Consider the following 20,902-nt stretch of genomic DNA (forward strand, 5'->3'; position numbering starts at 1 on the left):
GTCTTCGCTTTGAAGACCCATTTGCTTCCAAGCAGTTTCATTCCTGGAACTACTGGAACAAGCTCCCATGGTTTGTTCCTTTCTAAGGAATCAAGCTCAGCCTTCATGGCATTTAACCATGGCTCAGCATCCTTTGAATCTAAATCCTGGATTTCTTGGAAACTCGAAGGTTCAAATACCTTCTTGGAGCTTTTAACATCTACTACTGCTATCTTAGCAAACTCATCAGCAAATCTCTTTGGAGGTCTGCCTTTTGTGGCTCTTTGTGACCTGCGAGCCTTAAGTCTTCAACGCTCTCCTCTTCCTTCTTGGGAGAAAAGTGACCTATTGTGAACAATGGTTCTTCCAATTCTTGATCAGAGCTTTCAGAGGGTCGCATAGAGGCTTTCGCACTCTTGAAATCCTCTGAATCGCCTGATTCAGTTTCAAACTCAGAATCAGAACCTTCATCAGTGGGTGTGGGTTGTTGCGGCTGCATTTGCTGTTGACTATCCTCAGTCTCATCACTGTCATCAGGATAACACTGGAAAATTCCCACATTCTCCCCCCACTTGGCATTGTACTCAACACTTCTTGTGAGCTTAATTGTCTTAGAGTCAGTCATCATTATTCTGTAAGAACCTTTCTGATAACCTAGAAAGATACCATGCAATCCATGCTTGTCTAACTTGGAGCTTTGTGGTGTGTGAACCCACATGTCAGAACCAAAAATTTTCATGTGCTTGATGTATGTTTTTCCCCAAAACATCTTCTCATAGGGGGTACAACCAATCGCTGAAGATAACCTCCTATTATAACTGTAAGTAAAACACGAGAGAGCTTCGGCCCAATAACTCTCTGGAAGATTTGCATCATGCAGCAAGGTTTTCATACCCTGAAGCAATGTTTGATTTGCCCTCTCGCAAAGTCCATTCTGCCATGGCGAGCGAGGACTAGACAAATCATGTTGAATTCCTTTCTCAGTCAGAAAAGCTTCAAACTGCTGAGAAGTGAATTCCCCCTGCGATCAGTGAAAAGAGTCTTTATCTTCTTACCATGCACATTTTCCAACCAAGCACAGAATTCCTTGAACCTTGGAAAAGCCTCTGATTTCTGCTTGAGATTGTACACATAAATATACCTGGAAAATGCATCAATGAGAACCATGAAGTACCTGTTTCCACCCAAAGAGGGCGATAGTGGTCCAACCAAATCAGCATGAACAACCTGGTATGGTTCTGTAGCTTGCCTACTAGACACCTTACCTTTCGCAGCCATTTTCACCTTGTTTGCTGCGCATGCCTTGCACTTCATGTGGTACCTGCAGGGTTTAATAGTCATACCTTCAACCAAGGCAGGCATTTTAGATACTGCCTCAAAATGCAAATGACCAAATTTCCTGTGAAAATCATGAATACATCCTGTATGCAAACTTTTGTTAGAACCTGCAATGCAACAAGTTTCATCCTGCACAACATCATCAAAATACAAAACAAACGATCAACATATTCAGCATGCAATACATAATCGTTTTTCTTTGTGATGGTGCACTTCTTGTTCTTAAAGGAAACGTCAATGTTCCGTTCATTCAGCTGTGCAACACTGAGTAGATTGTGTTTGGCATCTGGTACGTAAAGTACATCTTTTATCGATAAGTCCAAACTGTGAAGAACAACATTTCCGTAGCCTTTACTGGGGATTGTGTGGTCATCCGCCTGGTGAATCGCACCTTCCTGCGGTGTAAAAGACACGAACAGTCGCTTATCGTTGCACATGTGGTGGGTCGCTGCTGAATCAACCACAAAGAAAGATCTAGACGTCTTCTGGACCTTTGCAACCTTTGGAGTGAAGCGTGAGACCATTGCCTTGTGCTGCGTTGTCCTGGACACCGGACCTTTGCCTTTGCCTTGGCCTTTTCCACGCGATGAGCTTTCGCTGCACTGCTCTGTCTTGGCCCTGGGATATCTGCATTCCCTCTTCATATGGCCTAGACGTCCACACGAGTAGCATTTCACTGCCTTCAAAGCTTTGGCGCCATCTGGTGGTTCCACTGCACTCTGGGATGACGTCTGTGAAGACTCCCCCTTACCCATGCAGCTAGCACCCTGGTGATCTGCTTCATTCTGAATCACGGCAGTAACAGTCTACTGTGAGCTGAGCAGTTGGCTGAATAGCATTCTGAGTGGCAACGGACTCCCAACTTGAACCCAAAGAATGTAGTATCATGAAGGAATACACAGCCTCTGGAAAGGTGAATCCTCTCTGTTGCAGCTCATGTCTCAGATTCTGCATCTCCATCAGATGTGTACGCACATCTCCACCTTCAGCAAGAGCCATATTATGCAGCTTGGTATAGTAGAACATAGTGGACCCAGCTTCTGTCCTCAAGTGAGCCTCTCTCAAAGCGTCCCAAATTTCTCTGGCTGAGGTTTTACCACGCAACAGACAGAGCTCTTCAGGGGATACTATCAATGTAAGAGTTCCCCTCGCTTTGGAATCTTTAGCTGTCCATGCATCTGTAATTGGAGCTGGGGGGTTGTCTGTAATAACCTCAAACAGACCCTCTTTCCGCAGAACAGCCTCAGCACAGAGAACCCAGTCTGCGTAGTTTTTCTTATTGAGCTTAGGAATCCCAAAAGCATCAGGCAGCTTTACATTTGCCATTTCTGCTGCTTTAAACAGGCTGTGTCACTGCTGCTTCAAACCTCATTCCAAAAGCAAGTTCAAAAGTACTTTCGGTTTCAAGCCTCCCCCAAGCCTGTGAGCTTGTGCCTTTGAAGCCTTTGCCTGGTCCCGGCAAACGGCTTTAAAAGTTCAAAGTCCAGCCATAAAGCCATTAACTAGGAGCTGGCAGGCTGCCCGGAGTATAAGCACATACCTCTCATCAATCAACTTGACGCGCAGAGCAGATAACGCGATCCGGTTCTCTGTTCCTCTGCATTCCTCTGCCGGCATTCCGATGTGACTGCTGGAGGCCATCCGTCAGTTTGACTACATTGTTCTGGGCCCGATAACCAAAAATGTTGTATTTTCGGAGTCTTCTAGGCAGCGGAATGATGAGCAGTACGTGCCACATACTTTACATTACTTTATTTACACTTCAAAGCTGAGAGATTACAGACATGCATCTTGCCTCTGCGAGAGCAGAGAAGCATCCTCACTCCTCGGAAGCACCGAGAGAACTGAGAAAAACAGGAAACCAGTGTACATCACATCCAGTCTCCCTTTCCTGTGGGAAACCCAACAGTACGCTGACTGTGGAATGTAAACACCTGTCTTGTGACAAGCACTTTGCTGCACAGTGAAAGGAAGCAGAAACCAACAAGAATTTGGAGCAAATGATTCAGCAGAGGATTCAACACAGCCCAGAATAACTAAGGAGATAGTACAAGAATACTTGGCTAGTTTAGATGTATTCAAGTCTCCAGGGCCAGATGAACTGCATCCAAGAGTATTAAAAGAACTGGCAGATGTGATTTCAGAACCACTGGCAGTCATCTTTGAGAATTCCTGGAGAACTGGCGAAGTCCCGGCAGACTGGAGGAGGGCAAATGTTGTCCCTATTTTCAAAAAGGGGGAAAGAGAGGACCCAAATAATTACCGCCCAGTCAGTCTGACATCAATACCAGGGAAGATTCTGGAGCAGATCATTAAGCAAACAATCTGTGAGCACCTAGAAAGGAATGCTGTGATCACCAATAGTCAGCATGGATTTCTGAAAAATAAGTCATGTCAGACGAACCTGATCTCGTTTTTTGACAGAATTACAAGCCTGGTAGATGAAGGGAACGCAGTGGATGTAGCCTACCTTGATTTCAGCAAGGCATTTGACAAGGTGCCCCATGATATTCTTGTAAAGAAGCTGGTAAAATGCGGTCTTGACTATGCTACCACTCAGTGGATTTGTAACTGGCTGACTGACCGAACCCAAAGGGTGCTCATCAATGGTTCCTCTTCATCCTGGAGAAGAGTGACTAGTGGGGTGCCACAGGGTTCTGTCTTGGGCCCAGTCTTATTCAACATCTTTATCAACGACTTGGATGATGGACTCAAGGGCATCCTGATCAAATTTGCAGATGACACCAAACTGGGAGGGGTGGCTAACACCCCAGAGGACAGGATCACACTTCAAAACGATCTTGACAGATTAGAGAACTGGACCAAAACAAACAAGATGAATTTTAACAGTGAGAAATGTAAAGTACTGCACTTCGGCAAAAAAAATGAGAGGCACAAATACAAGATGGGTGACACCTGGCTTGAGAGCAGTACATGTGAAAAGGATCTAGGAGTCTTGGTTGACCACAAACTTGACATGAGCCAACAGTGTGACGTGGCAGCTAAAAAAGCCAATGCAATTCTGGGCTGCATCAATAGGAGTATAGCATCTAGATCAAGGGAAGGAATAGTGCCACTGTATTCTGCTCTGGTCAGACCTCACCTGGAGTACTGTGTCCAGTTCTGGGCACCACAGTTCAAGAAGGACACTGACAAACTGGAACGTGTCCAGAGGAGGGCAACCAAAACCAGCCTGGAAACGATGCCTTATGAGGAACGGCTAAGGGAGCTGGGCATGTTTAGCCTGGAGAAGAGGAGGTTAAGGGGTGCTATGATAGCCATGTTCAAATATATAAAAGGATGTCACATAGAGGAGGGAGAAAGGTTGTTTTCTGCTGCTCCAGAGAAGCGGACACGGAGCAATGGATCCAAACTACAAGAAAGAAGATTCCACCTAAACATTAGGAAGAACTTCCTGACAGTAAGAGCTCTTCGACAGTGGAATTTGCTGCCAAGGAGTGTGGTGGAGTCTCCTTCTTTGGAGGTCTTTAAGCAGAGGCTTGACAACCATATGTCAGGAGTGCTCTGATGGTGTTTCCTGCTTGGCAGGGGGTTGGACTTGATGGCCCTTGTGGTCTCTTCCAACTCTATGATTCTATGATTCTATGTGGAATAGAGTAGCTGGCTTTTCTTTGCACCTCCAACAATTACTTGGGACACTTTTATACATCTTAGACAGTTTACATGGATTTAGTTACCACCGAATTTGCATTTTAAGACAGTTCTCTCTCAGAGAGTAACAAGCTGTGAATTTCCAGTTTGTTTTCCACAGGTTTTCCCACGGCTTCATAGTTATTGTGTTCCCAAAACCTTGTGACCACTTAACCATAGCCACTGTGACCTCCTCCTCCTCCTTGTCTTCCCAGTCAAGGATGGGTCGGTACACTTTAGAAAGTGTTTTAATCTTTGAGTTCACCACATCAGATTCAAATCTGGAGGTCTCAGTGGAGAAACCCTTCTGTTTCTCAGCTTTAAATGTCTCAAATATTTGGTGGCATTGAAGCCAATCAGATATGCACTCTCTTATTTCCTTGAAACTTTTTCATTTCAGTTGGTTATTTTCTTCCTTTAGGAGTGCTTTATATATTGACCTGGTTCCCTGAGTTTTTCCCCTCTTAACCGCACAAGCCTCTATTGGGGAGATCCACCAGGGTACTTTGGGTTCAAGCAAATTTTTATGTTTCTCCCAAACCATAATTAATGATTTCCTAATAATATGGTTCTAAAAGTTTCTATGGACTTTAGTTTTCCCAAAAGCCAAGTATGCATGCCATCCCCATTGACTGTCCATGCCACCCAACTCTAAAAGATCCAGTTCTTGCAGTGTACACCACTCCTTTTGCCAGGTGAAGCAGACTGCCTTGTAGTATAATTTCAGATCAGGTAGGGGAAAGCCTCCTCAATCTTTTACATCAATTAGAATTAGATGACCCAGACATAGAAGATTATTGATAAATAAAAGAATGAGTTTGGAATTTGTGTCTTCAGATAGCACTAAGCAACAAGGAGTAGTTTTGTATATTAGGTCCAAATTTCAACCACAATTGCTATTTAAAGATGAATTGGGAAGAGTAATAGTGACACAAATTACAATACAGGGGCAAGAAGCTATCATTATAGGAATCCATGCTCCTAATGAAAAGAAGGTTGAATTCTTTAAAGACCTGGAAAATAAATTAATGGAATATATGGATCAAAAGATTATTATGCTAGGAGACATGAATGGTATATTCTCACTAGAAATGGATAGAACAATAAGAAACTCAAAATCAAAAGAAGGGAAATTACCACTATCCTTCTTTGCAATGAATGAAAATATGAATTTAATTGATGCTTGGAGATTTAAGCACTCATTAGAGAATTCACTTTCCTATCAGAAGTATACCAATCAAGCAACCTGATCGGTGCTATGTGGATATCTAAGGAAATTACCTTAATGGTAAAGTCAGCAGATATACTACCAAGGAGCCTTTCTGACCACAACCCAGTTCTTATACAGATAAAAGGAGAAGGTAATACCTTGAGAAGCTGGAGGTTAAACAAAGACTTATTAAACAATCAGGAAATAACTAAGAAGGCAGAAAAAATCTTAAAAGATTATTTTGAATTAAATAGCCATAAAGGGACAGATGACAATATAATATGGTATGCCAGTAAAGCAGTAATTAAAGCTTCTTTATTAGCCAAAATGCATATCAAAAGAAACTTAGAGATCAGAAGAAAAAAGCAATTCTGGATGCAATAATTAAACAAGAAAAAGAGTAAAAAAACCACAAAAGGAGACTATTAAACAGACAATTAAAATATTGCAATCAGAATACTCAATGGTAATCAATCAAGAAGTAATGTGGAAAATTAAAATATTAAAGCAAAATTTTGAGTATGGAAATAAGCCAGGGAAACTTTTAGCATGGCAATTAAATAAAAGGAAATAATTTGATTCATGAGATAAAAGCAAATGATAAAAGATAATCTGAAAGAGGTCAGGAATCCATTTGTTAAATATTTTACAGATTTATACCCCAAAGGCCCAGAAAATAAAATAGATATTGAAATATATTTACAACAAAATAAGCTGCCAAAAATTCTAAATGAAAAATTAAATGTATTAAACGCTCTAATTAGTAATCAGGAAATTCTAGAAGCCATTAAACAAGTAAAGCCCAAGGCCCGGATGGTCTAACGGCAAAATATTATTTAAAAAATTACAAAACTGGCTAGTCCAACCATTACAAAATGTAATGAATGGAATATTAGCAACAGGGAAGACACCATAGACCTGGGAAGAGGCATACATTACTTTAATCCCAAAGCAAGAGGCAGATAGATTAGAAGTTGAAAATTATAGACCAATTTCATTACAAAACTGTGATTGTAAAATATTTGCTAATATTTTAGCAAAGAGAATGAAAGGTCTGTTGTTAGAAATAATCCACCAAGATCAAGCAGGATTCCTCCCAGGTTGACAAATGGCCCCCTGCTGAACAGGTTTGCTGACCCCTGCTTTGAAGACTGGCGAAAAGATGTTACAAAATTTATTTGGCAGGGGAAGAAGCCAAGAATAAAATACAAATTATTAACAGCTATTAAAGAAAGAGGAGGCTTTTCACTGCCAGATCTGAAACGCTATTATGAAGCCTTATGTATTTGTTGAATTCGAGAATGGATCAAATTAAAATAAATAAATACAGATTCATTAAATCTGGATGGGTATGATAATAGATTGAGTTGGCATACTTACTTATGGTATGAAAAGGCAAAAATTCATCAAGGCTTCCAAAATAATGTAATAAGGAAAGTGATATTTAAAGTTTGGAGAAAGTATAAAGGATTACTGGAACAAAAAACACCATGGTGACTATCCTACATAGGCAATATCAGTGAAAAAAATAAATATGGCTACTTATAGAAAGTTGTTAATAGAAATAGGAAAACAATTAAAATTGAAAGAATTTAATGAAATTAGGGAGAAAGTAACAAAATGGCTGCAATATTTTCAGTTAAATGAAACATTTAAGAATGATAAAAAGAAAGAAATGATAAAAAGAAAGGATTTCAGTATGAAATTTCAATAGAAAATGATAGGAAATTAATATCAAAAATGTACATCTGTTGCTAGAATGGGAAACAAAAGATGAAGACGTTAAATCAATCATGTTTAAATGAGCACAAGATGTGGGACACAATATACAGATGAAGGAATGGGAGAAAACTAGGGAAGAATGAGATAAAATTTACGGCATGTGTAGTGATGAAAGAAAATTATATTAAAATTATAGATAGATGGTATCTAACTCCAGTAAAATTAGCAAAAATGTACAAAAATAAAGAAAGTAAATGTTGGAAATGTGAATTAGCAGAAGGGACATTTTCCCATATGTGGTGGGATTACAAAATTGTAAAGAAATATTAGAAAATGATTTACAATGAAATGAAGATGTTTAAAATAACTTTTGTTAAAAAACCTTTCAAATAGGTATTACAGGAGCAGTTATACCAGCACATATTTAAGTCTGCAACTACAGCCGCATGAATACTACTAGCACAACATTGGAAAGAAGGGGTCCCAGCTGAAAAAGATTGGCAAGTTAAACTAATGGAATATGGGACTTCCGGAGGCGGCGCGAAGGGTAATGGCTGCCCTTTCCTAACGGGGAAGGGAAGCTCCGCTCGAGAAGGGTCGTCCGCTACGGCGCAGCGGAGACCCAAAACGGAAAACCGCAGGCAGCAGAAGCCTGCGGTCCCGGGACCCGGCGGGCGCCAGCAGCGGCCACCGAAACGTTGAAGGAACCCCGTAAGGGGCTCCGGATCGTGGAGGAGGCTGCGGCGCTGTGGGTCGTTCCGCAATCGGCGGAGTGAAGCCGCGTAGCCGTTGCCAGTGAGCGCTGACCTTTCTTCCTGAAATTTATGCTTTGAAAACAACAACCCGTGAGTAAACAACTGACTGTATGCAATTTGGGACTTTAAAATATTAAATTTGGCTGAAAGCGGAGTGACGAAAAACAGGAAGTCCGTCTTCCGCTCCCATTGAACTTGAACGCAAAGAGCTGGAGGAGTGGAGGCAAAGAGAGATCTTTTAAACTATTTGATCTGAGCACCCATTGAACTTTATTCTAAGTGGAACAATAACTTTATGTGTTGGACTTTTATGAATTTTAATCACACGGGGATATCTTTCTCCCCTTGGAGCTACATTCTAACTAAAAACCCCAGGCGCTGGATCTGCCTGAGAAACTGAGCTGTCAGCTTGCAGCTTGCAGTTTGGATACTTTGAATCTGAACTTTGAAACAATCTGAGAGAGTTTGAACTTGCTACTTTAAGGCATTTGGATTACCAGCTTGCACCATCAGAAACACTGTTGCTGTTCTAAACTCCAACTCTGCTGAAAAATCTTTTTATTGAGGGTTCTTGGACTTAGAAATCTGACTTTATTCTAATTGAAATTGATCTCTTTCCTGAAATATTTTAAACTCCCCCTAGAGGATTTGGGACTTATAACAGTGACTTTTATTTTACTTTCCTTTTCCCGGCCCTCTGCTGACTGTTACCATCTGGGCCGTGGCTTTCTCATGGGAACAACTCAGCTTGACCTTGACTTTTAGATAACTTTGGAATGAGTGGTACAAGAAGGAGAGGAAGAACTAAACAAACAACTTTGACAACTTTAACCGCAGCCTCACAGGCACGTAGATCATCTGTGCCTACTTTGCCTTCTGAGGTGGAAGCTGTTTCTCTGCCTCGGGCAGGGGAGGGAGAAACTGAGGAATTACAACTGGAAGATATGGCCTCAGGGGCAAGCACTGCTATTTTAGAGAAAATTTTTGAAAAATTAGAATCTTTGGATAAGAAAGTAGAATCTTTGGACAAGAAAGCCGATGAGCAAACATATAAAATTGAGCAGAACACAGAATGTTTAAATAAATTATCTGGACAAGTTGCACAGAATACTCAAGCGATCGCAGAATTGAAGGAGGCTGCAGGGGAAAATCGGAAATTGGCTGAAGATACCAGCCAAAAACTTGAAAATTTAGAACAAGAGGTAAGACCACTCTGCAAACAAGTAGGTGAACATCAGACCTATTTGTCTATGCTTGAACTGCGGAACAGGGAGAGCAATTTAAGGATAAGAGCAATACCAGAAGTGGAAGAAGGCAACCTAGCTGAGTTTTTGACTAAAGAATTTTCCAAATTTTGGAGTTTAGAGGAAAAGGACTTTAAAATTGTTTCGGCTTTTAGGCTCGGAAGACTTCTAAAGAAAGAGAAGCCCAGAGACTGTTTGATAATACTGAGGTCAAAGGAGGAAAGGGATAAGATTTTGGGCCTACACTACGGAAAGTCACTGGACATTTTGGACAAAAGAATTGAGATCTACAAGGATATTCCTAAACAACTGCTAGATCTTAGATCTAACTATTTGGAGTTGACAAGACTACTAAGGAAGAACTCAATCATCTTTAGGTGGGAATTTCCTCAAGGACTATCTTTTACTTTTAGAGGGAAGAAGATCAAAATCAGAACATTGGAAGATAGAGATAAATTTCTGAACGTATACGGAGAGGACCTTCACAAAGGAATTGACCAACTTCCAGGGCCTGAAACACCAGAGGTACCTGCACCCTTGGATCCTGAAGATCTTCTGAATAAGATACCACCCCTTGAAAAATAACCAGATTTATTCAGGATGTCTCTGCAACTTTTGAGCTGGAACATTAATGGCTGCAACATCCCGGAAAAAAGGAGGAAAATTTTTCATATATTAAAAAAAGAACAATTGGATATTATCTGCTTACAAGAAACACATGTGACTAGGCTCCATAGAAAGGTGTTAATAAACAAAAGACTTGGTCAAGAATTTATATCTTCGGACAGAGTAAAGAAGCGAGGAGTGGTGATATATGCAAAAGAGAGCCTGTCACCTAAATTCTTATTCAAAGACGAACATGGAAGAATATTAGGAATTGAGATACAACATCAAGGAGAAAAGATTTTGATATTAGGAATCTATGCACCAAATGACGGGAAATCGGAATTTTACAAGAAGTTGCATGAGATTATGCTGGACTATCTGGACTACAACAACATCATTATGATGGGAGATATGAATGGGGTCGTATCGACAAACATGGATAAGTCACAAAATCAAAATGTTACAAAAGACGGCAGACTGCCAAAGACATTTTTTGAAATGGTTGACAATATGGACTGGATTGACATTTGGAGAACTAAGAACCCCCTGGGAAGAGAGGGAACATTCTTCTCTGAAGCCCAACTGACTTGGACAAGAATCGACCAAATATGGATATCTAGAGGTCTGGCACCCAAGGTCAGAAAAGTGGAAATCTGCCCAAAGACCTGCTCCGACCATAATGCACTGAAGATGGATATGACACTTTTGCCAACCGGCTCCTTTAGATGGAAGATGAATGATAGCTTGTTTAGAGATCAGGAGATTGTCAAGAAGGCCCAAAAAACTCTGAAGGACTATTTTGAAATAAATATGAACACTACGGTGGAAAAAAGAACTATCTGGGACGCAAGCAAAGCTGTGATGAGGGGGTTCTTGATACAACAGAACACTGTAAAGAAAAGAACACAAAATGAAAGGAAGGATAAGATTTTGCAGAAAATCAAAGAATTGGAGAAGAAATTAAGATCAAATCCGAAGTCACAGCCGATTCTGAGAGAAATTAAACTGTATCAAGCTCAATATTCTAAATTGATAAACCAAGAAATAGAATGGAAGATTAAATTAATGAAACAAAAAACTTTTGAATCGGCAAACAAATGTGGGAAACTGCTAGCTTGGCAGTTGAAGAAGAGACAGAAACTAAATACAGTTACAAATTTAGAAATTGAAGGAAGAAATATCCAGAACCCCATGGAAATTAGAAAGTGCTTCCAGAGATACTTTAAAAAATTATACACTCAAGGGCCGCAAGATGAGGTTGAGATTAAACAATTTTTGGAAAGAAATGGACTAACAAAGTTGTCACAAAAAAACAGATTAATCCTGAACAACAAAATAACACAGCAAGAGATTGAACAAGCTATCCAGAACATGCAATTGGGCAAATCTCCAGGGCCAGACGGTCTGACCTCCAAGTATTATAAGACATTAAAAGACTATCTGATCCAACCATTGATGGAGGTCTGTAATGAAATTATGGAAGGGAAGAAGGCGCCGGAATCGTGGAAGGAAGCTTTTATCACATTGATACCAAAATCTGAAGCTGAAAAGACACAACTTAAAAACTATCGTCCCATCTCCCTTCTGAATGTGGATTACAAAATATTTGCAGACATTTTGGCAAGTAGATTTAAAAGAGTTCTTAATGAAGTAATTCATAAAGACCAGGCAGGCTTTCTCCCAGGCAGACATATGTTTGCAAATACTAGGAACATTATTGACGTTTTGGAACTTTTGCAAACAGATATAAATACAAAAGCAGTGTTAATTTTTATAGACGCGGAGAAGGCCTTTGACAATATCTCTTGGAAATTTATGAAGGGAAATTTGAATGAAATGGGAGTGGGACGGGGGTTTGAGAATGGGATTGACGCAATATACTCAGAACAAAAGGCTAAACTAATAGTTAACAATGTGGTCACAGAAGAGTTCAAAATTGAAAAAGGAACACGACAAGGCTGCCCGATTTCCCCTTTGTTATTTATTTCGGTTCTGGAGGTGCTCTTGAACTTGATCAGAGGGGACCGGTTGGTGGAAGGGATTCAGGTCGGAGCGAAACAATATAAATTGAAAGCTTTTGCAGATGACCTAGTTTTGACTCTGCAGGAGCCAGAATCTAGTACGAAAAGGGTATTACAACTGATACAGGATTTTGGTCGAGTGGCAGGATTTAAATTAAATAAACAGAAAACTAAAGTGTTGGGAAAAAATTTGACAGATATAGAGTCGGAAAGGTTTCAGAGAGAAACAGAACTAACTATGGTTAAAAAAGTAAAATACCTAGGGGTAAACATAACAGCAAAAAACCTGAGTCTATTTAAGGATAATTATGAAAAATGTTGGTCTGAAATTAAGAGAGACTTGGATAGTTGGACAAAATTGAAGCTTTCTTTGTTAGGCCGAATTGCTGCTATCAAGATGAATGTATTGCCAAAAATGTTGTTTTTGTTTCAAACATTACAGATTGTGGACAAAACGGAGTGCTTCCGGAAGTGGCAGAAAGATATATCCAGATTTGTCTGGCAGGGCAAAAAGCCCAGAATTAAGTTTAAGATATTAACAGATGCGAAAGAAAGAGGGGGCTTTGCCCTGCCAGACTTAAAGTTGTACTATGAAGCCGCAGCTTTTTGCTGGCTAAAAGACTGGCTACTTCTCGAAGACACTGACGTGTTGGACTTGGAAGGTTTTAATAATGCTTTTGGTTGGCATGCATACTTATGGTATGATAAAGTTAAGATCAATAAGGCCTTTAAGAACCATATTGTCAGGAAAGCAGTGTTTAATGTCTGGACAAAATACAAAGACTTACTGGAAAATAAAACTCCAAGGTGGCTCTCACCTCTGGAGGCTAAGGCCCTAAAAAGACCCAATATGGAGGCTAAATGGCCAAAATATTGGGAAATATTAGAAAAAGATGGAGACAATTGGAAATTGCAGAGTTTAGAGAAAATGAAGGATAAGGTGCGAGACTGGTTACATTATGCTCAGATTAAAGAAGTTTTTAAAAATGATAAAAAGTTAGGGTTCCAGGTGGAGAAATCGAAGTTAGAAACTGAATTGTTAGAACCAAAGACTAAGGTATTATCTAGAATGTATAACTTGCTGTTAAAATGGAATACACAAGACGAAATGGTTAAATCGGCTATGATAAAATGGGCACAGGACATTGGGCATAACATTATGTTTGAGGACTGGGAAAGGTTGTGGACCACTGGGCTGAACTTCACCGCATGTAATGCTCTGAAGGAAAATGTAATGAAAATGATATATAGATGGTACATGACCCCAGTTAAACTTGCCAAAATATACCATTCGTCTGATAATAAATGTTGGAAATGTAAAGGAAACGAAGGAACATTCTTTCACCTCTGGTGGACATGCCCTAAGGTGAAGGTCTTCTGGGAAATGATATATAATGAGCTGAAAAAGGTATTTAAGTATACCTTTACTAAGAAACCAGAGGCCTTCCTTCTGGGTATTGTCGGCCAGAAGGTGTTAAAGAAGGACCGAACATTCTTCATGTATGCAACAACGGCAGCAAGGATACTCATCGCAAAAAACTGGAAAACTCAAGATCTACCCACACTGGAAGAGTGGCAGATGCAACTGATGGACTATATGCAACTGGCCGAGATGACTGGCAGAATCCGTGACCTGGGAGAAGAGAAGATGGAGGAAGACTGGGAGAAATTCAAGAAGTATCTACAAAAACATTGTAATTTGGTTGAATGCTAAGAAGGATGCTAGATTATAAAAAACTGGCCACCACTAAATTAGATTTGAAATTTGATGATAAGTGAGATTAAAGAAAATATAAATTTTTTTGGAAGAAGTGCTAGATTATATTTGAATGAGTGGACATGAGATTGTAAACAAGTTGATAATTTGTTTGGAAAAAACTTTTAACGATGTAAATGGGAGCGGGAGACGTGAGGGAGCCCAAAGAAGTGATGAAATTATGTCTGTGATAGAAGTAAGACTGTTTATTATTTGTGCATTTATATTTAAAAACTTTAATAAATATTTATAAAAAAAAAAAAAAAATAAACTAATGGAATATGCTGAGATGGCAAAATTGACACTGAAACTAAGAGGAAGAGAAGAGACAATAACAAATTTAAGGAAGATTGGAAGGACTTTATTGCATATATACAGAAGCAATGTACACAGGTTAGTACATTAGCCAGCTTCTAGAACTACTTGTAATGATACTATGAAGGGAGAATGAGTAATTTTCAATGATTTTTCAATTTAAAATGGACATGCGGTATGATGATAAACAATGGAACCAGGAAAGGGACTAGGGGGAAGTCAATTCTTTTCTTGCTTTGTTTAATTATGAACATGTATTGTTGTTGTTTAGTCTTTGTTATTTTTGGAAAACTAATAAAATATAATTAAAAATAAAAAGAGGATCAAGTCACCCCAATCACCTCTCAGTTGCTTTTTGAAATCCAAATGTCGACCACTGGAGCTTTGGGGGCCCCTTTCTACAAGAAATGAATATTAATTTGCTGTATTTTAATCATAAATGATATTTAATGATTGTTGGCTTTTTAAAAAAAGATAATTGAAAAATGAGGATTAAAAAGAATGCTGTGGCCCCCAGAAGAAATGTGATGTTTCAGAAAACGAAGAAGTGGCTCCAGCAGTTTCAAGGAAGGCAGTTGTTTAGTCACTCATTTTTTAAAAAAATCTCTCTCTTACCTTTGAATAGTGTAATGTTTAAAGCTTCAGATATATGCGCATGGAATCTGAATTGGCAGTTTTTGACCAGGAACAGGGTCTTGAGGTCATAGCAGATAGAAATCAATAAAGATGCCAGCTTAGTGTACAGCAGTTGTGAAAAAGGCAAATTCCATACCTAAGCTCACTAGGAAAGTAATACAATATAAAACTGCCCATATCAATGACACCTGTATAGAAATATATTCTGAGACCATACTTGCAGTAATGAGTATGGTCACCTCACTACTAAAAGGGTATTATATATTCAGAAAAATTTCAGAAAAGAGGAATCAAGATGCTGAAGGGAATGGAATACACCCCCCCCCCCAAGGAAATTTATGAAATTTGGGGCATTTTAGTTCAGAGGAGAAGCAAAAAACAGATGTGAGAGGTGTATAAGATTATGCATGGCTGGACAAAATGGACAGAGAAAAGTTTTTGTTCGCTCTTTGATAACAATAGAACTTAATTGAATGTTGGAAGGTTCAGGACAGATGGAGCAAGGTGCTTTTTCATAGTTAAGCTCTGGAAACTAAACGTAGAATTGGCAGGATATCAGAATGTAAACAGGTTCCAGCATCACAAGATCACTGGAAAGATAAATATATGTGAATGTGATGTTCCAGCTTTGTACCTGTTTGACAGCATCTTGTCCCCATGGGCATTGTGATGAAACTCAGGTGGGGTTAGACTGGCAGGGCAATTCGGGATATTTCATGGAGTATTGCTGTTGTTTCAAACAAGCCCTTCTTTCACCTTATTTGTCCGACTTTTTCTGCTGTACCCAAATGTCTTTCTTCCATTCCTGTGCTGCCTCATGTGAAAGACACAAATGACGTTGAGCCCTCAAATATTTTATAGGACATTTGTGCACTGTATTTGCCTCGTGGAACAATGTGTTTTCTTCAACATGATATTCCAGCTTCAATGTAGTAATTTAGAAGAAATATTTCATTAAAAGGGGGCAGAGAATTTCAATAAACTGGACTTAGCCTTCTCTAACTGAAGAACTAACTGACAGGATTCATCTTAGGATTTGAAATAAGTGGAATAACATATCATTGTAAGGTATGTGCACAAAGCAGACTGCAGTATAGCAGAGAGAAGGAAACCTGGAAAGGGGAGTTGTCTGTGTGCAAGAGAGCATTAAAGTGGGGAAAGGAGGAAAAACAGGTGAAGGCAGGGTGGATGTTTTCCCTGTCGGAACACCAGAATGCACTTCTGGCGTCTTAAGGGTTGACATCATTGCAGTCTTGCTTCCTGACGATGATAGTGCTGCTTGGTTACAATATCATTCTGTGGGACATTCTGCCTCTGAGCGGTTGATGAGAACAATGGAGAGATACAGCAGCAGTGAGGCAAAGGGGCCACTACAGTAGCCTCATGATGCAAAGAACCAGTGGTTGAGGCTCACCCCACTAAGGGTGCTTGTGCAGTGCAAGCCATGCTGAGGCCAGGGTGCATGCATGGAGGCAGAAGATGAAGGAGGCAAAAGATGAAGGTTGCAGTGTCCAGCAGCTGTAATGGCAGAGCGCAATATGGTGTTGCCCGCCAAGTAGCACTGCTGGGTAAGCTTCACACAGTGAGTCGTCCACAAAGAAACAAGGGTAGAAAATAGCAGGATTTTAAACAGCAGCCCAGGGGAGTACATGTTGACCTTCTGCCTGTTAATGGACAAAAGTACTGGGGGTGGGGGGACAATCAGGATCTCCCTAGAAGATGGTGCAACCAGGCATCTTGTCACGTGATTTTGGTTTCAAGATGGTGGTGACAGAGGTGGAGCTAGCTGCTCCGGCACCCTGCTCTGGCTGTGCACCTGGGGGCGGGGCGAGTATCCCAGGGGGACACTGCCCACAGTGAGCATCCCAGCGGGACAATGTCACACCCCCCCCCAAGGATGACACTGCACCCCCAAACTTAGCTAAATTAGCTAAGCACATATTGTCATAAGCACAAATTACTATTTTTTATTTTTTGAAAGTGATCAGAATGTGCCTGCAGTAGATAGGGCCTATAGTGAGAACACAGTTTCACATCCAGGCATCCTTTTGTGATAGATCTCAGGAGTTCTAAAGTCTCTGGCAATATGTGATGAGCTAAGTCAGCAACTGTGGGACGCGGGTGGCGCTGTGGGTAAAACCTCAGTACCTAGGACTTGCCGATCGCAAGGTTGGCGGTTCGAATCCCCGTGGCGGGGTGAGCTCCCGTCATTCAGTCCCAGCTCCTGCCCACCTAGCAGTTCGAAAGCACCCCTAAGTGCAAGTAGATAAATAGGTACCGCTTTCTAGTGGGAAGGTAAACGGCGTTTCCGTGTGCTACACTGGTGCTGGCTCGCCAGAGCAGCTTCGTCACGCTGGCCACATGACCCGGAAGTGTCTTCGGACAGCGCTGGCTCCTGGCCTATAGAGTGAGATGAGCGCACAACCCTAGAGTCTGGCAAGACTGGCCCGTACAGGCAGGGGTACCTTTACCTTTACCTTTAAGTCAGCAACTCTTAGATTCTAGAGTCTGGGTCAGGACATTAAAAGACTGGCAAAAAATCATTTTAGTACAGACAGGGGATTTAGGCAGTTAGCAGGGGCTGGGGGTTGGAATATCATCCCTGCTGTTTTGAAGCCTGGGCTTGAGGAGTGGTACAGGGATGGTTGAAAGGGATTTCTTCAGGTCCTCCTCACCCATTTTTGCTGAGGCTAGACAACAGTCTTGATAGTTATCAATAAGTTGTGTTGTATAATGGTTTGTGTCCTAAGCCCAGGAGTAGAGAGAGATCAGATTCAAAACTCCCCACTCAACCAGGAAGCTCATGTTAAGTATTGTTTAGTGGTTGGCTCTTAAGAGTTCATTTTGCAAGTGTGCTTCTGTTTCATAGTGACTGAGGCAGAGGGGAATCTTCTATATTTGCAAATTCTTCTCCAGCTTGAGGATTCTTGTTAGAAGAAGGGTGCAGTTTCTGAGCATGGCTCCAGGTAAAAGCAAGGGTAGAGGAGGCCATAAGGCCAACCAAAAGCTCCTGCACCCCAGAAGAAGCAGGCACAGTGAACCCTGACAAGCCCTTCTGGGGAGGAGGAAGAGCCAGACTGGAGAGCTATATTGATGTGCCTTGAGGCCTTGGAAAGGCAGAAATCAACATCTGTCACAGCTGCAGCTTACACGTTGGCAACAGCAGTGGGAAGTGCCCCGCAGCTGGCCACAGCAGGAATAGAAAAGCCTAATCAGGGTGTTGTTGATTTAATTTTAGCATGTCTGGATGCCTTGGAGGCAGGTACCAGTTTTGCTTCAGAGGAAGGGCCAGCTGTGGAAGACACACAGGAATCGGTCATGGCTGCTGATACTGCTACAGGTGAGGCATTTTCTTCCCTGCTATGGGATTGGGCAGGGGGGGCACCGCCAACTGCCAATGGGGCTGTCAGGGTTGGAGTTTGGCCCAATGTCCTTTCTCCCCTCCTGTGGTGGCTGAGGCTGCCTCAGGATCCCCCTTATACAGGCGGATCTGGCATCTTGTTGACTGTAAAATAATAATAATAATAATAATAATAATAATAATAATAATAATAATAATAATAATAGACCTTTATTGTCACTAAACCACCTGTGTGCAGTAATAATAATAATAATAATAATAATAATAATAATAATAATAAAAAAAAATTTATACCCCGCCCATCTGGCTGTGTTTCCCCAGCCACTCTGGGCGGCTTCCAATCAAGTGTTAAAAACAATACAGCATTAAATATTAAAAACTTCCCTAAACAGTGAAATTATACAAGCCCCCTCCCCCCACACACATACACTCAGACTTGGTTGCGCTCTGTGTGCTTGTCAGAAGTCAATTACACCACTATTTTATTTCCATTCAGCAGCCCAACAGCCCATGGATTAAAACCGTTCTTTAACCTGTGGGTGTGGCTGACTATATTTCTGTATTTCCTGCCCGAAGGTAAGAGATTAAAGAAGTGATGGCCAGGACGTGAGTCATCCCCAAGAATTTTCCTCACTCTCCTGATGCAGCGGTCGCCTGCAATGTCATCTAGTTGTATTCGCCATTCTCTGTAGGGACTTCCACAGCTGTCAAACCAGCATACATTATGAAAGGACACTTTGTATTGTGGCCAGGTAGAAGGAGATCATTAATTATTATTTTTTACATTGTTCTTTCGCAAGACCCTGAGGAAATGGAGTCTCTGTTGGGCCTTCCTAACCACCTGGGTTGTATTGATTTTCCAAGCGCGGTCTTCACTAAGGTGAACTCCCAGGAATTTAAAGGAATTCCTCCTTTAAAGGACTTTCTCCACACACACATCCTTGATATACAACGGGGCTAATTCCTCTCTCTCTCCTCCTCTGAAAGTCCAACAGCATCTCCTTTGTCTTGCTGATATTTAGGTGCAAGTTGTTCTCTAGGTACCATGTGGAGACTTTTCAAACCTCCTCCCTATACTCTGATTCATCTCAACCTGTAATTAAACCCATTATGGTGATATCATCTGCAAACTTAATAATTGCAGTGGATCAATCAGAAGAAATGCAGTCATATTTATGCAATGAGTACAGGTAGGGACTCAGCACTCATCCCTGTGGGGTGCCAGTGCTGACCTTCAGAGAGGTAGATGTAACAGGCCCAATCCTCACTATTTGTGTGTGATCCCTCAGAAAGTCTTTAATCCAGTCACAGATGGTAGAGGAAAGGTCCAGGTCCATCAGCTTTTTAATAAGACTGTCCAGAAGCATGGTATTAATAGCTGAGCTATAATAAATAAACAGCATTCTGACATAATTCCCCAGTCTCTCCAGATGACTCGCTGCAAGGTGAAATGCTGTGGCTATGGCATTGTCTGTTGACCTATTTCTCCTGTGAAAGAACTGGTGTTCATCAAAATCCAGTGGAAAACATATTCTAAAATGTTGAAGAACTAATCACTCAAAGCATTTCATCATTACAGATGTTAATGCAATGGGTCTGTAGCCATTTAGGCAGTTAATTGCTGTTTTCTTTGGGACTGGGACAATGGTGGCTGCTTTCAAACATGATGGTACACAAGCAGTCTGCAGGGAGATGTTGAAAATCCTTGTCAGGACCACTGTTAGTTGATCAGAGCAATTTTTTACCACTTTCCCCAGCACCCCATCCAGACCAGCCACTTTGCTAGGATTCACTGTCCACAATGCAGCTTTCACTTGCTGATCTGTTGGTACTAAAGGGTTAAGAGGTAACAAGTCACTCTAATCACTGAGCCGCTGGAAGTCATTAAGCATCCAGGAATGTGAGTTAGTTTATATAAATAGTCAGTTCACCCATGTGTCTCTCTCCCTCCCCCCTTGACCTGACTCGCAGACTCAGTTTGTGGCCATGGCGTGTTTGCTGAGAATGAAAGTCCAGAGGGTGGTGAGCCAGAAGGGGATGGTGCACATGGTTCAGATGCAGATTCTGACCAGGCACAAGGTTCTTCTCCTAAGGTAGAAAAGCCAGAATCTAGGAGTATTCCAACATCGCCAGTCAGTAGGCCTAGCAGACAGCAAAAGCGAAGCAGGTCGCCTGCAACACCAAGCCCAAGGGAGGTATCTAAACGGAGGTCTTTATCCCTAGGAGTGCATCCAGATATAAAGTCTGAGACAGATTCTGACAGCCAACAGTCAGAGGGGGCACAAGAGGAACAATTGCGCAGATCAAA

General features: G+C 41.1%; 1 protein-coding gene across 1 annotated transcript in view; it reads left to right on the forward strand.

Annotated features, from left to right (window-relative positions):
• The window catches only part of LOC309347214 (phospholipase A2 inhibitor and Ly6/PLAUR domain-containing protein-like), a gene marked incomplete at its 3' end in the record, with an annotated part of 197,725 nt that extends 178,461 nt beyond the window's left edge, over positions 1-19,264 (forward strand). Inside the window, exons 5-7 of the mRNA XM_081871554.1 lie at positions 13,189-13,206; positions 18,472-18,573; positions 19,242-19,264. Coding sequence (XP_081727680.1) covers positions 13,189-13,206; positions 18,472-18,573; positions 19,242-19,264 — 143 coding nt within the window. The remainder of the gene's footprint in view (positions 1-13,188; positions 13,207-18,471; positions 18,574-19,241) is intronic.
• Between the last annotated feature and the right edge of the window lie 1,638 nt (positions 19,265-20,902).

This window comes from Podarcis erhardii, assembly GCF_964252035.2.
Source record: "Podarcis erhardii genome assembly, chromosome: 7".
Taxonomy (NCBI): domain Eukaryota; kingdom Metazoa; phylum Chordata; class Lepidosauria; order Squamata; family Lacertidae; genus Podarcis; species Podarcis erhardii.